General features: G+C 38.2%; 1 protein-coding gene across 2 annotated transcripts in view; it reads left to right on the plus strand.

Moving 5' to 3' along the window:
• anp32b (acidic nuclear phosphoprotein 32 family member B) overlaps positions 1 to 16,140 on the plus strand; it is a 29,889-nt gene that overhangs the window by 6,792 nt on the left and 6,957 nt on the right. For both annotated transcript variants that reach the window (XM_012963706.3, NM_001030396.1), the window contains 2 exon segments: positions 8,445 to 8,594; positions 9,247 to 9,369. In XM_012963706.3, the coding sequence (XP_012819160.1) occupies positions 8,445 to 8,594; positions 9,247 to 9,369 (273 nt within the window).

Raw genomic sequence — 16,140 nt, forward strand, 5'->3', positions numbered from 1 at the left:
AAAAGTACACTGTAAAACTCATCAGAAGACAGAATCCCTTTAATGTTAGTAATACCTAGATAACATGCTCAGTAGAGGCAAAAGCTGCTGGTGTTAAAAATGGTATCAATGAATGCATGAAATTTTGGTAACCCTTTCCTTACAGAGAATTAAACATTAAAATGCAACCTTAGAAAAATGGTCAAATATAAAAAGTTATTGAAAAGTGTCATTTCTGGTGTACTATTCTAAAACAAAAAAAGTGTTTGGAAAGTGAACTACCTTTGGCAGATTGGCACATTTTAAAACAATAATCACGTGACCAGTAATTTTTTAGCTGGGTTAAGGTGGCCATACACGGGCCGACTATAGCTGCCGATATCGTAGTGCTGGGCGGTATGACCAAAAATTTATATCACGGTATTTTTTTTATTATATCGGTATCACGGTATTTGACGGTATTTTTTTTTCCCCATGCATGATTAGGTGACCACCCCAAACACCCCCCCCCAACCCCAAACACCCCCCATCCGCACCCCCCACCCCAAACACCCCCCCATCCCCTTCACATAAATATAACTTACTGACCAGGCAGCCGCAGGCACCCCCGACAGCTCACAGAGCCTCCTGGCAATTTTTCTTACTATTTCCGGGTTGCGCGCGTGACGTCAGCGCGCATGTAACGTCAGCGCGCACAACCCGGAAATAGTAAGAAAAATTGCCAGGAGGCGCCCACACCGGTATGCCAGTAAGTTAAAAATTTTTATCATTTTTTAAAAAAAAAAAAAAAACCGGTGTTCGGTATATACCGGTATACCGCCCAGCACTACGATATCGGTCCCTTGGACCGATTCGGCAGCTAATCGGCCCGTGTATGGGGAGAGCAGAGCGGCCTGGCCGACCGATATCTGGCCTGAAATTGGCCAGATCTCGATCGGCCAGGTTAGAAAATCTGGTCGGATCGGGGACCGCATCGGCTCGTTGATGAGGTCCCCGATCCGACTACCCCATTGCCGCCCACATAATCCGATCGTTTGGCCCCAGGGCCAGTTTGGAGATGCTCCTTATATAATAGTTAGTTGCTCATGTTAGATCCCTTTTAGACCCTGTTTGATCAAACGTTAACCATGCTAAATGCAGGTTTTTGTCATTTGCCCTTTGAAACATGCTCATTTTAGATTTTCTCATGGTAATAATTAAACAGCTGAATATGAAGAAACATTTGAAATCTATAAGTACGTTTTGCAAGTGAATTGTTTGTGTTGTCAACTCATTGTACATAGAGCCATGTGCTTGGTAGTTTCCAAATATATTGCCACCATAATGACTGCTATGTACTTAGAAAAAAAAATCTTTTATTGGCTTTGAAAGGGGCCTGTTTTTTGGGTTTGTTTGGTTATATTCCTAGGTACCTGGATATGCTCATTGGCAACCAGTGATTCCAATGGCAGATACAGCATTAAACCAGTTACAAATTAAAGGAAAAATATACCCCTGAACAATGTAGGTCTCTCTAAAAATATATTGCATAAACAAGCTCATATGTAAATCCCTGCTTCATCTTAATAAACCATTTCATGAAAATATATTTTTTTTAGTAGTATGTGCTATTGGATAATCCTAAATAGAAAATTGCAATTTTAAGAACTAAGGGCTGCCCACTGGAAACACAGGATTCACGGTGCACTCTAACAGAACCAAGGGTATACATTCATCAGCCAGTGGATGGACAGAGCTCTGTCTTTTGCTCCAACATCCTGTTAGCAGGTAGTTCTGCATTATTTATGGCCAGGTGATGTTTGAGGGTGCTCACAAAGTGGCGGTTCAAGGTAAAAAGTGTTAAAGGGCAATATTTACTCATATATATTCCGGTTTAATAAGATTCTTTACTAGGACACTTAACATGATATAAACGGTTTAAGTATTGTTTGTGGGGGTATAGTTTTACTTAAATAAAAAGCAATTTTTTTCTAGTGTTTACTAAGACTTGAGCAAGAAAGTCTCCAAATATTATTTGTAGGACCTTGCTGGCTGTCTGACTTTAAATATGCATCTGTGAATCCACTAGTGAAGATCAAGTTCCTTCCATTCCATATTCCTCTATAAATATAGAGGCTCAAGAAATAACAAAACAGAATTTTTTGTACTTAAAACAGTAGGCAAAACGCAAACCCTGTTCTTTGACCTCATGTTGAGCAAGTGTACTACCCCTTTAAAGGTAAACTCTGGAAATGGATGTGAATGTTTGATTGTATAATAACTTAATTAGTAGTTTATAGTAATTGCAGGATGACACTTCAGTAAACCAAGAAATTCCTTTAAATGCTAGCATTCATGTATTTTCTATATCTAATGTAGAAGGCCACAGGTATGCCCTGGTGTGTGACAATTAGATACTGACAAAATTGTTGATTCGGATAACCTAATATTTTCACTTTATATAAGTACTAGGTTAGGCAGTTTGACCAGTCTTAGGATGTCCCAAATAACAAGCATGAGAAGCCTGCACTAGCCACATTACTTGCATTTATAAGTATGTTTTGTCCATTTGTGTTTTTTTCCCTTAGTCATAAAGCGTTTCAATTTTAGCCATTTATTGTATCCAGCATTATTATCCAGTTGTTCTAAAAATTGGTGTCTTATCAATAATAATTCTGAGACAACTTTTGAAACTAGAACATGTATTTTTGACATTTCCATTGCCAGCTAAGAATGAGCTGTTCTTTGGTAGTGGAGCGCTTAATATATATCGGCAGCTTTATGCACTTTGCATTTTTGTGCTTGCCAGTGCTATTTATGTTGGTAGTACTATTAGAGCTGGGCGGTATGACCAAAAATTTATATCACGGTATTTTTCAAAATTATATCGGTGTCACGGTATTTGACGGTATTTTTTTTTTCCATGCATGATTAGGTATTAACCCCATTTCCTAATAAATTAGAGAATAATTACTGCAGTATTGAAAATCGGAGTCAGGCAAGCGAAGGATCGGCAACAGAAAGTCGTAAGGTAAATCAGGCAGGCTTAGTTTCCCAGGCAAGGCCGTAGACAACGTAGCGCAGGAGGAGGCGTTTGATAGCTTTAAATACCCCCCCACGCATGCGCAGAACCGGCGCTGTCAGTGCATCACGGACGGGCACGCTTTGACATGTACGTGCACTTTGACGCACGCGGACCTGGACGCGCGTGCGCGCAACATCCCGCGGACAACGGCACGCAAGGAGGCGCGCGAGACCAGGCCGCACGGGTGAGTACCCTGACACCCCGGTATTGCGGTATCTGAAAAATGAATATAGTTTTAAAATAAAAACACCGGTATTCGGTATTAAACGGTATATCGCCCAGCCCTAAGTACTATATTTATCCACTTGTTCAGAATGAGTCACTCAACTGACAGTTTTTACATTGCTTGGTATGCCACTTCCTTATTTTGTTTAGGTGGAATATAAGTTAAGAGTTCTGCAACCTGCCCATATTAATCCTAATTGAAAACTTTTCCCTATTCTAAATGGGATGTTATGTTGTGTTTTTTTGTTTTTTATTCTCTACCTTTCCATAACTATGACTGTCTAGTATTGAGGATGAAGACACATTGAGCTACTAGTAGTAGCAGCTACTTGTCATGGCTACTAAAAAAGACAATGCTGATCATTTACTGATAATTGTCTCTAAGGGGCACATTTACTAACCCACAAATGGGCCGAATGCGTCCGATTGCGTTTTTTTCGTAATGATCGGTAATTTTGCGATTTTTTTCGGCGTCTTTACGATTTTTGCATAAAAACGCGAGTTTTTCGGCGTCTTTACGATTTTTGCGTAAAAACGCGAGTTTTTCGGCGTCTTTACGATTTTTGCGTAAAAACGCGAGTTTTTCGTAGCCATTACGAAAGTTGCGCAAAGTCGCGATTTTTCCGTAGCGTTAAAACTTGCGCGAAACGTCGCGCCTTTTAAGTTTTAACGCTACGAAAAAGGCGCGACTTTGCGCGCAAGTGTTAACGCTACGAAAAAATCGCGACTTTGCGCAACTTTCGTAATGGCTACGGCGAAATCGCGTTTTTACGCAAAAATCGTAAAGACGCCGAAAAAATCGCAAAAAATACGAAAAAGTCGCAAAATGTTCGTTTCCAATCGGAATTTTTCCAATTCGGATTCGAAATCATGTCTTAGTAAATCAGCCCCTAAGTGTGTTTCAGTATAGACAATTCCCAGTATTGGCTATGGCAGGGGATTTTCTGGAGTTTAAGGTCTAAAAATATAGTTTCTGACCCATATCTAGATTTTCCTCTCACGCACACAAATGTTTTTGAAGGTCTTCCTGTTAAAAGAAACACAAAAATTGACCACTTGTGCCTGTTTATTCTATGCAGCTGCACTGGTTATGCAGGAAAACTGCCCTGGTTATGTAAGAAATAATACCTAATAGTTTAATACATACAAAATTCACCAGTGTACACTACTAAAAATGCCATAAAAATGAATAGAACATGGGTGAGGTTTTTACGCACTAAGCTCTAAACTCGCCGCTATCGCCGAAGTTGCCTCGATTTTGGCAAATCGCCGCGCTGCGTATGCCATCCCACCAGCATACATTTTAGCCGGTGGGATGGCTTTTTGGGGAGATTAATTGCCTGCTGATTATTCAATTCTGATGCAGAATGCTATGGTTTCTGAACTGCCATGTAAAGTGAATATGAATTAAATATTAATTAGCTTTGTACTGTGCCTTTTTATATTCTATATATTTTGTATATTTTGAGTCTCGAGCATCTAATAACAGCCCAGAGCAAATGTAGTGTAGTGAATCAGCAGAAAAATACAATAACAAACTTTTGGAGCATAGTCTGAGGCACAGATTTTCACTGTGTGGTTACATTGACCTTGTAAAGAAGGCCAACAAATAAAGAGTAGAATTTTTAGCTTACTTATTCAAGCTTTACCTCTCCCTGCACCTCTTACTGCAATCTATAGAACTCGTGAATGCTATCCTTTGAAGTTATTCCATGCTGCTTTGTCAATTATTGTTTTTGCACAGGTCAGTTAGTACTCCATGGGTTTTTGGGTGGAGCCAGGTGTTAAATTTTTGGTAGAGCAGAGTAGACCAACATACAGGATATTCAAACCTGCCTTTATATATAATGTGTGGCAGAGTTTGGGACAGAAATTGCAAGCACTTCTGAGGCCCTATACACAAGCCAATAAGCTGCCTACAATGAAGAGCTTTGCCAATCATGGGTCAATGGGTGGATCAGTTCCACAAGTTCTTGCAAAATACTGTTGTCTGTGGGTGTCTTTTTGTTGGGAAACCTAGTAAAAAGAAGTTTGCTTATCACTACTCTCAAGACCGTTAGAGTTGATGCAAATTGATCAGGGTGCTAAACACATTTTAATTTACATTTTTGTTTTATTACAAAATATTCAGAAACATATGTATTGCTAACATAAAGAATTTTGTACCAACTGTGCCACCTGCTGGCCAGTTTTTAGACTAAAAAGTCAAATTTTTGTCGAGGTAATTTTTCAGAAGATGATGTCGCTCTCTTTACAGTAGAAAAAAAATCAGAATCCTTATTTAACTTTTCTCATGTCTATCCTAAAAGCAACATCAAGTGTAATTTAGTTAAAGGCTTACATGTCCTTTGAGAGAATCATGCAGATAAGCTTGAGAGGATGCTTTTACCTGACATGTTGGTCTTAATTTAAAAGCTGCTCTTACAAAAATATGCAGGCAGCACATCATTGTTAATAACACTGTTGGTTTTTAGCACTCGGCAAACAATATTTATTTGGTAGAGGTGCTGTTAATTAAATCTAAATATGCCATACACAATCTTGGGAAAATGGGTTTAGAGCTGCTAACTTTTTATAAAGCATGGTCAGTTATATATAAAGATCAGTTTCCATTCTAATCCTCTCAAGCAACCTCCTGTTTTATTTAATGCTGAAATAAAGCTGAGTAAGGCAAGAGATCTAAGTGCCCCCTTGTGTTGGTAACATGAACAATTGTGGATTTTTATGTGTTATTTTAACACAGCTAAGAATGTAAAGATTCCTAAATATATTTTAAGTTTTGATAAAATGAAGAAGCATTGCTTTCAGACTTTCACCACAGAATTAACCATATTATTTGGAACTGAGTTTAAGAGAATTCTGAAGCTCTTCTGGCAAGAATAACTTTCTTAGACAATTTAGGAAGAGCGTGTCTGATTTTACTGGGGGAACTCCACAAAACCTCAGCTTAAGCTTTTTAAATAGTAACCATAATTTTAAGTAACTTTGCAATATACATAAATTGAAAAAATATGGAGCCTTTTCATGATTTTTAATGCAAAAATATGGTTTGAATCTGTTACCTAAGTATTTGTAATGTTTGCATGGCAGTGCTTATCCTTATGGAGCCATGTAATTGTCCCTAAATCCATAAAAAAAAGTGAATATACGTTTGCCATGAATCTATTAATGTAGCACAATAAGTTATCGGGAGCGGATTTTTGCCACACCCATGGTAACTTACGGGGGGCATTACCGCCTGAGGTAAGGTTCTCGCCTTTCCCCATGGCAGGAGGTCCCCTGCCCAGGATGCATTTGTTTTTATGCTGCCATGTAATGTGAATCTGTGTTAATTACTAATTCATCTGTAGTGAGCTTTATGTACTGTGTGTACATATACTGTGAGCATTGAGAGTCGGTCCCTAAGCTTAGATGTCTGACTGCAGTCAAGAGCATGTGCTGTGAATCGGCAAAAAAGAAAAATGAAGGTACCAATATTAGCCGTTAAGGCATGTGGCCTTAGACTGGTACAAAAGCACAAAACATAAGGTGTAATATTTCTAGCCAAATTCTTATATCTTTAGTTCTCCTTTAAAGAGTAGTGCCACTTGGGGAGCTTTATTCACATTTTCCTGCATCATGGTATCTCCAGAAACTTTCGAAATTCGCTTCCTTGTATCTACAAAATGTATTACCCATAAGTATCACATAGCCAGCAATTGTTTGCTGGAAATTTTTGACCAGACCATGCTTGGAATATTATCTTGCCCATGTGCCATACTTGCCATTTAAAATGCCATGGCTGACTACAGTTGTTACTGCCTTTTTTCTTGTGGTTTGGTTGCTGAGAGCAATCCCATTTGACTGTGCAGAAATAACCCATAATAAGGTGAAATTGCTAATTTTCTTTAGCAATAAATATAGTATTGTAATCTCTTGGCAGTTTGTTCCTATTATATAGATTAAATGTGTAAAATCAATTTTTGTAAACCAACCATTTATTGGGACCGTAGCCTGAGAGAGAGCATGGATCCCAGGTTCTTACAGGGCCTAGGATTGTCACCTTTTCTGGAAAAAAAAAATACTAGCCACCCTATAAATAACATTGGCATTAAGTATCATTTTTTACCGGCCAGGTGGCAACACTAACTGGGCTCCCGGATTTAGAATTGTCTCTGCACACAATCAAGTATATATAGCCCATCCCAAATAGTTAATTAAGGAAGTGAGATCTCTAAAATGATTTGAATGTATATTATGTATTATTGTTTAATCTGGGTATTATGAGCCATGAATATCATGACAGCCTGAGTTATAATCCATGCTCAGTAGTGATGTAATTTGTGTCACATGACTCACTGAAACCTGTGTATTATAATATTTATGGTCATGGAACTCCTTGGTGACTTATATATATATATATATTTTATAATACGGGGTACGCTCTATATTTTTGGTGAAGCAAAATTTCTTAATGATACAGCTTGACTATGTTCAATCAATCCTTAGATGGATGCGACCCCTAGAATCACAGTAGTGTCAGTTTATACTCGTTTTGCACGTTTTCAACGCGTGATTAGTATACGGGTATAAATATACGTGTACATAACAAATTTCTTAACCAACAATATTAAATTATATTATATCATATTTTATCATATGTTGACCAATACTGAATGTATAAGTTTTCAACGGCTGTTATTATTTGTACTGCAGATTATTTTTCTGCATAATGTAAATATTAATGTTTGAAAATATTTTAATGCCTTTATTTGGCTATAATGTTTAAAAAATCCCAATAAAAATGATTGAAACTATAATACGGGGTACATTATTCACAATATATTTAGTATTTATAGAATATTCTTTTTTAACTATTCACATTAGTTTGTCAACTCTATTCTCAGCAGATGTTCTGTGAATTAACTATATAAATAACAAATTAGTGCCACCTGTTTCAACAGTAGGCCAACTCATACACTAAATAACCACAGTAAAATATGCAGAGCAATTTGGAATCCCTGCAATTTTTTTTTTTCACCTTCATTTTGAACACGAAACATTGCTAAACTTTATAAAGTGGATTTGTCTTTTATAACTGTCTGAGCCACCATTTAAAACTTTGTCTAAGGCTGACAGTCCCTCTCCTTTCCTTTTTGGCAGTGGCTCACAAGGCTTTCTTTGTTCTTCCACGCAGGTACGAGAATTGGTTCTGGATAACTGCCGGGCGCATGAAGGCAAAATAGAGGGTCTTACAGCAGAGTTTGTGAATCTAGAATTCCTCAGCTTAATAAATGTCTTATTGATGTCAGTCTCAAATCTTCCAAAGCTCCCCAAATTAAAAAAGGTAAGAATAGTTTGCATATTTTCTTGTGAGTATGCATTTTCCCCTATAATAATATCTTTACTAAAGAACCTGGGAGTGCAGCACTTTATAGATTCTTCTCATTTCTCAGCTTTAGGGTGATTTAGAGGGGCAGTACACCCTCTTGTTCAACATGAGTGCAGCATGGAGTAGCTTGAGTTTTGCTGTATATTTTTCACGATTCAAACAATAGGAACTGCATCAGCTTTAAGCCAGCAATCCTCTTCTTTATTTCTTTCTTTCTTTTTTCTTTCTTCTTGCCGCTTGCGCATGCGCAGTAGAGTGAAAAACTTTAACAAAAAAAAGGCGCTTTCACTCTACTGCACAGGCGCGGGTCCCGGTATCCCAAAGATAGAAGAGAGAATGAAGAAAATCGCTCATTCGCAGCTTCCCCAGGCTGGTCCACTTTTCTCCTAACAGGTGAACCAGCCCAGGGTAAAATGTAAGTGCTTACAATTACTGGTGGTGCCTAACATTTGCCACCCCCAATGATTTTTATCTTTCCTTGTGTAAAATAGTAATAGTAGAAGTAGAAATAGAGGGGAGGCTGAGAATGGGGTAGGGTTTAGTTCTCCTTTAAAACATGGTTTGCAATGTACTTAAGGCATGGCTTTTTTTTCTGTTCTTCTTTAAGCTTGAGCTGAGTGACAACAGAATCTCTGGAGGTCTGGATGTACTAGCAGAAAAATTATCAAACCTCACACATCTAAATCTCAGTGGAAATAAAATAAAGGACATTAGCACATTGGAACCTCTGGTAAGAACATTTGCTATGTTTATACCTACATATTCATTTCTAACAATACCTTTCTGTATTTTCTATATACTGTGGTGCAGACTAGAGTACAATGGAACACATGTACAATACTAACTCTTATCCATTTCTGTACTCTACACAAATAATAAATAACAAATGCACTAGTTTTGCCCAGGTTTAGTTACCTATGGCAATCGATAAGTTTTTTGCTTTTAAACAGATGACCAGTACATGCTACCTGCTGATTTGTTGCTATGGGTTACTGCACCTCTGTAATGTTAGTGTCTCTTATTACATAACCTCTAAACTACATTTATTGGGCCTAAGATGAAACACTTTATTTTAACTGTTTCAAATGCCTTTTGCAACTAGAATGACTGTTAATCTTTTGTTGTGTCAGGTATATCTGGGGCGGTTCACCCTGAATTTAATCTTTAGGTTAAGAACACACTGGATATTTTGTCACCCACGTTAAATTACTTCAAGGTCTCAAAACTTATTAAAATGCCTTTCTTTTAAGAACCTCTTAAATAGGCATAGGAAAATGTTTGAATTATGTAAACTTGATAAAATGAAGAAGAAGGCTTTTTCGTTCAATCAAATTCAAATATTTTGATAAAATTTTAAATGTAAATATTTTACCTTCAGCAATTCTTGCAAATTCTAATTGAATTTGGTATTTTCAGACATTCTGTCACATACCGGAGGTGATGTAGCATGGACAACAAAACATCCCTTTTGTTACCCCTAGACCAATGACACGCAGGTCATCCACTAGCTTGTAAACACCATCAGAGAAAACCAGTCCGCTGCCTTTGTCTTATTTAATGAGCAGATTAAGGCACGGAAACATATGTATGCATTTTGCTCATTGATGGGTTCATCATGTGCACACACTCAGTATGCTGATTGGTTTTTCTTCACATTGCCTTGGGGGTGCTGCAGTGCTAAAAAGTTGTCGTCATCATAGGAACCAGAAATAGGATGTTCAAGCAAGTTTGATTAGTAGCTGACCAAACCTTGATCTGAAGCCAAAACTCTTGTTATAGCTTCTACATGGGTCAAAAAGCAGCCAGCTCTAAGGAGATGCTAACCCAGATCCAAGGTGTTCAGGTGCATTTTTGCCTGCACCTGTGACACTACTGACCACCCTGCCCTACTCCACTACTTCTGATGATATTGGGTGACGATTCTATGCAGTTAAATGGGAAGGGCAAGTTAGGTTCTGGGGCCTGATACTGTGGGTGACCAGGTGAGAGGGCCTTAAATCAGGGAGTCTCCCAACAAACAGGGGAATTAACATATCTGCATACAGTTGAAATTATATCTACTACCAACTGAAAGTTAAAAGCGGAAGCCAGATTCACCTTTGACACAACATTCCATCAAAAAAGTCTGAGAAAAAGGGAACCAAAAATAATGTAATCAAAGATCGGGAAACAAGTTTTATTTATGTATTTTATTTGACCAATGGCTAGTCTTTACATCCTGTTTTCCAAGATTCCTCATGTTTGTATGCCTTGGCATAAGTTTTCACTCTCCTGCCAGAATTCAGTATTTTTGTACACACACAAGGTTCAGTATGAATGTTTTGAACAAGAAAATAAGCAAAGTTATAGTTTATAAAGGTATAACTAAGGCACACTGCAGAAAAAAATATATTTTCATGGTTTGATTTTACTATATACAGTGGTGTGAAAAACTATTTGCCCCCTTCCTGATTTCTTATTCTTTTGCATATTTGTCACACAAAATGTTTTAAATGAGGGTTTTTATTTATGGAGAAAAAAAATCCAAACCTACATGGCCCTGTGTGAAAAAGTAATTGCCCCCTGAACCTAATAACTGGTTGGGCCACCCTTAGCAGCAATAACTGCAATCAAGCGTTTGCGATAACTTGCAACGAGTCTTTTACATCGCTCTGGAGGAATTTTGGCCCACTCATCTTTGCAGAATTGTTGTAATTCAGCTTTATTTGAGGGTTTTCTAGCATGAACCGCCTTTTTAAGGTCATGCCACAACATCTCAATAGGATTCAGGTCAGGACTTTGACTAGGCCACTCCAAAGTCTTCATTTTGTTTTTCTTCAGCCATTCAGAGGTGGATTTGCTGGTGTGTTTTGGGTCATTGTCCTGCTGCAGCACCCAAGATCGCTTCAGCTTGAGTTGACGAACAGATGGCCGGACATTCTCCTTCAGGATTTTTTGGTAGACAGTAGAATTCATGGTTCCATCTATCACAGCAAGCCTTCCAGGTCATGAAGCAGCAAAACAACCCCAGACCATCACACTACCACCACCATATTTTACTGTTGGTATGATGTTCTTTTTCTGAAAATGCTGTGTTACTTTTACGCCAGATGTAACGGGACACGCACCTTCCAAAAAGTTCAACTTTTGTCTTGTCGGTCCACAAGGTATTTTCCCAAAAGTCTTGGCAATCATTGAGATGTTTTTTAGCAAAATTGAGACGAGCCATAATGTTCTTTTTGCTTAAAAGTGGTTTGCGCCTTGGAAATCTGCCATGCAGGCTCCTGGGAAGGTTCACCACTGTTCCATGTTTTTGCCATTTGTGGATAATGGCTCTCACTGTGGTTCGCTGGAGTCCCAAAGCTTTAGAAATGGCTTTATAACCTTTACCAGACTGATAGATCTCAATTACTTTTGTTCTCATTTGTTCCTGAATTTCTTTGGATCTTGGCATGATGTCTAGCTTTTCAGGTGCTTTTGGTCTACTTCTCTGTGTCAGGTAGCTCCTATTTAAGTGATTTCTTGATTGAAACAGGTGTGGCAGTAATCAGGCCTGGGGGTGACTACAGAAATTGAACTCAGGTGTGATAAACCACAGTTAAGTTATTTTTTAACAAGGGGGGCAATCACTTTTTCACACAGGGCCATGTAGATTTGGAGTTTTTTTTCTCCCTTAATAACGTAAACCTTCATTTAAAAACTGCATTTTGTGTTCAATTATGTTATCTTTGACTAATAGTTAACGGTTTTTGATGAGCAGAAACATTTAAGTGTGACAAACATGCAAAAGAATAAGAAATCAGGAAGGGGGCAAATAGTTTTTCACACCACTGTAAATGCTATAGCGCATTGTTTCTCGAACTTTATATGGAGGGGTTTTTGTGCTCAAAAGAAAACATTTTTCAAGCATGTTACTGATAATAGACACATCAGTTAATATGTATACAGATTTACTTCTATAGATTTATTTATTCGTTTTCCCTCATTACTTGTTTTAAAGGTTTAGAACAGTGATCCCCAACCAGTGGCTCATGAGCAGCATGTTGCTCACCAACCCCTTGGATGTTGCTCTCAGTGCCCCCCAAACCAGGTAGTTATTTTTGAATTCCTGACTTGGGGGCAGGTTTTGGTTGAATAAAAACAAGATTTCCTACCAAATTAAGCCTCCTGTAAGCTAATAGTGTGCATAGAGGCTACCTAATAGCCAATCTTAGCCCTTATTTGGCACCTCCATGAACTTTTATATTGTGTTGCTCTCCAAGTCTTTTTACATTTGACTGTGGCTCACGAGTAAGAAAGGTTGGGGACCCCTGGGTTAGAAAGGATAAGTAAATATTTTAAATAAATTAAAATTGTTGAGTGCTATTCTGTGACTTTTTGCAATTCACAAGTTATTAAGGAAAATATGTTCTGTTAACAGAATGAATTTTGACAGTGGAACTGCTCTCGTGTCAATCTGCTTTTGGAAACACGTGAGAAAAATTATCTAAGGTTCCTGAAGGCTTTTCTAAATTGGGGAACATAAGAACAGTCGTTTTTCTTTGTCAAGTTCCTTGACTAGATTAATGCAGGAAACTTATCAGCAGGTCACATATTTTCCTTAATATCTTGGAATCTTCGAAATAAAAAAATAATTTGTAAATTTCTTAGAACAACACCCTGATCAATTTTACATTCGCTTAATTTAAAGGTTTACTTATCCTATAAACATTGAGTCAGTGAGAGAGTAGACACTTTCTGGCACATTCTTATTATCTCCTATACCTTCTATCACCAGGACCCCAGCACAGTGGCATGGATGGTTACCATGTGTCAGTATCTCTTTAATCACACTGCAAAAAAATTCTAGTTTCTGCAGACTAATATATAATGTCATTGGTGCAAAGAGGACATTAAAAAAAAGTTACATAAAGTCAGTCAGTCACAAAGTCAGTTACATAAAGTCATAAATAGCTTTTCTTATTTACTTATTTACTTTTTTCCTGGTGTATCCTGTGTCCTCTGCTTTTAATTAACTTTACTTACATTGAGAGGGTGCTGATCCCTTTGTCACCAAGCACCAGACCTTTTTGGTCCTAAGAAGGCAAGAGCTTCCTCTTTGGATCCCTGCTTTCACAAACCACTTCTTGATAAAATTAACTGGACAACTGGTTTTTAGCTAAACAAGAAAAAAAAACCCTTGTGAGCTTTGAATTATTTTGAGGAAGGTAATTAAATTCCCAGTGCACAGATAAACCCCCTATATAGTAGAGTTTTGCTAACAAAACAGTCACAACAACAGAACAACAAAGGAGGTGGATGTATACTAGGAATCTCATTATCTACCTTGCAAGGACCAAACATGCAGTAGCTTTAGTTTCCCTGTTTAGCTCAAGAAATAAGGCAAAAGGCTTGTTTAGCAGAAGCCCTATTCATTGCACTCATGTTGAGCAAGCAGCTATACTGAAACGTTAAGACAGAGAATAAATGATTGCCACAGTCAGTTTTACAGTTCTATTCTTATCCATTCAACCAATGCAAAGTTTTTTCTAAGATGTATATTCAGTGTGCTACAGGAAGTGCTTATGCCAGGCATGGCTGTCACGTTTCCTTTTTTACTTGTTTCATTGGCAAGATCAACCGAGTGATCTTATTTCTGCAGGCTCTCCGGATTTTATTATTTTTCTTATCTGAATTCCTAGTTATGGAAGGAAACAGCACAGCATGGTGCCTTGCACAGTGCACAATAACCACTGCTGATTCCTTGGCTCTGCAGAGTTTTTAAAATATCGGAGCCATAGACAAAAGACTCAAACCTTATTCTGCATTGTCCAGAGTGCAATTTTTTTTAAGAGATGTATAACATGTACACTTTTATCTGTGGTGATAATCATAAATCTTGCTAAGGCTTATGTCACACAAGGAGATGTGATCTCCCATTTTTGATTTTTAGAAGCAGTTTCATTTGTCTCCAGTTAAGCAGCCTCCTGCTGACCAGTCTTCCTACTGTGATCCAATAAAAGTTGTGTTGCTTTCTTTAGGGAAGACGTCAGAATCCTCAGATACCTCCTCTCATGTTTTTCCTGAATAGAGCATCATCAGAACGTTTCTTTTTTTCTTCTGACACATTCCCTCCATCAGATCACTCAGTTAGAAAACTGGCCAAAATGTGGACATGTTAGTAATGTACCTTGCAAGCGCTGGGGCTTTCCACAAAAAAAATCTTCACAGGGGCCAGTGAAAAAAGTCCCACGTCTCCCACTCCCCTCCTGGCCTGCTTGCTTGTGCCACTTAGCTACCTTCAGCGAAATTCAAGGCAGGAGAAGGGTGGGGGGGGGGACAACGATACTGCAGACCCTATGGTCCGGGCCATCCTGTTCCCGGGCCCCCCCCCACAACCACGTGGTTTGCTGTATATGTAGTTGTGTGTTGGTTTCACACTATATACAACTATATACATTAGCTGAAATCTGCCCCTGTATGGCCACCTTTACACAAGCAGATAAACAGGAGTCAAATAGAATGTAAAGCTTTCCCACATCAATCCATATTATGGATACCCAACCCACACAGCGATCAGTCTTCGTTTGCTCATTGGTCATCCATTACCTTGTTCTGCCAGCACACTAGTGGCTTCCAATGGCTTGTTTGCTGACCTGTCCTCTGCTTTAATTAACTTTACTTACATTGAGAGGGTGCTGATGCCTTTGCACCAGACCTTTTTGGTCCTAAGAAGGCAAGAGTATGCAAGAGCTTCCTCTTTGGATCCCTGCTTTCACAAACCACTTCTTGATAAAATTAACTGGACAACTGGGTGCTGGGTGATACACTGGGTGACATGTTTCTCTGTACTTTATGCTTAGGATTGTCTTTGAGTAAATCCTTCTTTCTAAGCAAGTTTCCTCACTGCTCTATTACTCAGACAAATGAAATGTGAACAGCAGTTGCAAAATCTGCATCTGTGAATGGTGCAGCATGCTTGTTTAGAATGTGTATTCATTTGATAAATACTTATAATTGTTGCCAATCCCTCTTCAACCCACCCCTCCTCAGGAATCTGCAAATGTCAGTTCAGTAAAATTTACTATGAAATGCTTGTTTGAGCTCTAATGGCCACGGCATAAATTCTTCCCACCTCTTTTATAGTACAGGCTTGCATTATTGTTCATTACAGTGCATGATACTGTTTTATCCTTCTCTAATGGCTTCACTATTTATGCTTATGAGTGACCTATATTTTATCCTGAACTCCAGCATAAACAATAGTTATATACTTATTAATGCTGCATGTCTGTATGTCGGTTTGTCAGATGCAGAATATTCAGCAACTTAATATAATTTGAATGAACTTTTCCTGAGTGATCCCATGTAATAATGCTGGCCCCACTTACCTGTTTCTCCCACAGTCAGGATTCCTAACAGGCTCAGGTTTTACCAGCCAGCCGAACAGATTATTCTGAGAGTCCTATGTGATCTTTAGTATGAGAAATCGGAATATAGTGAATGTTGAATGCATCAGTTTCATAAATAGTTTAAAATAATT

The sequence above is a fragment of the Xenopus tropicalis genome, chromosome 1 (assembly GCF_000004195.4).
Source record: "Xenopus tropicalis strain Nigerian chromosome 1, UCB_Xtro_10.0, whole genome shotgun sequence".
Classification (NCBI taxonomy): Eukaryota; Metazoa; Chordata; class Amphibia; order Anura; family Pipidae; genus Xenopus; species Xenopus tropicalis.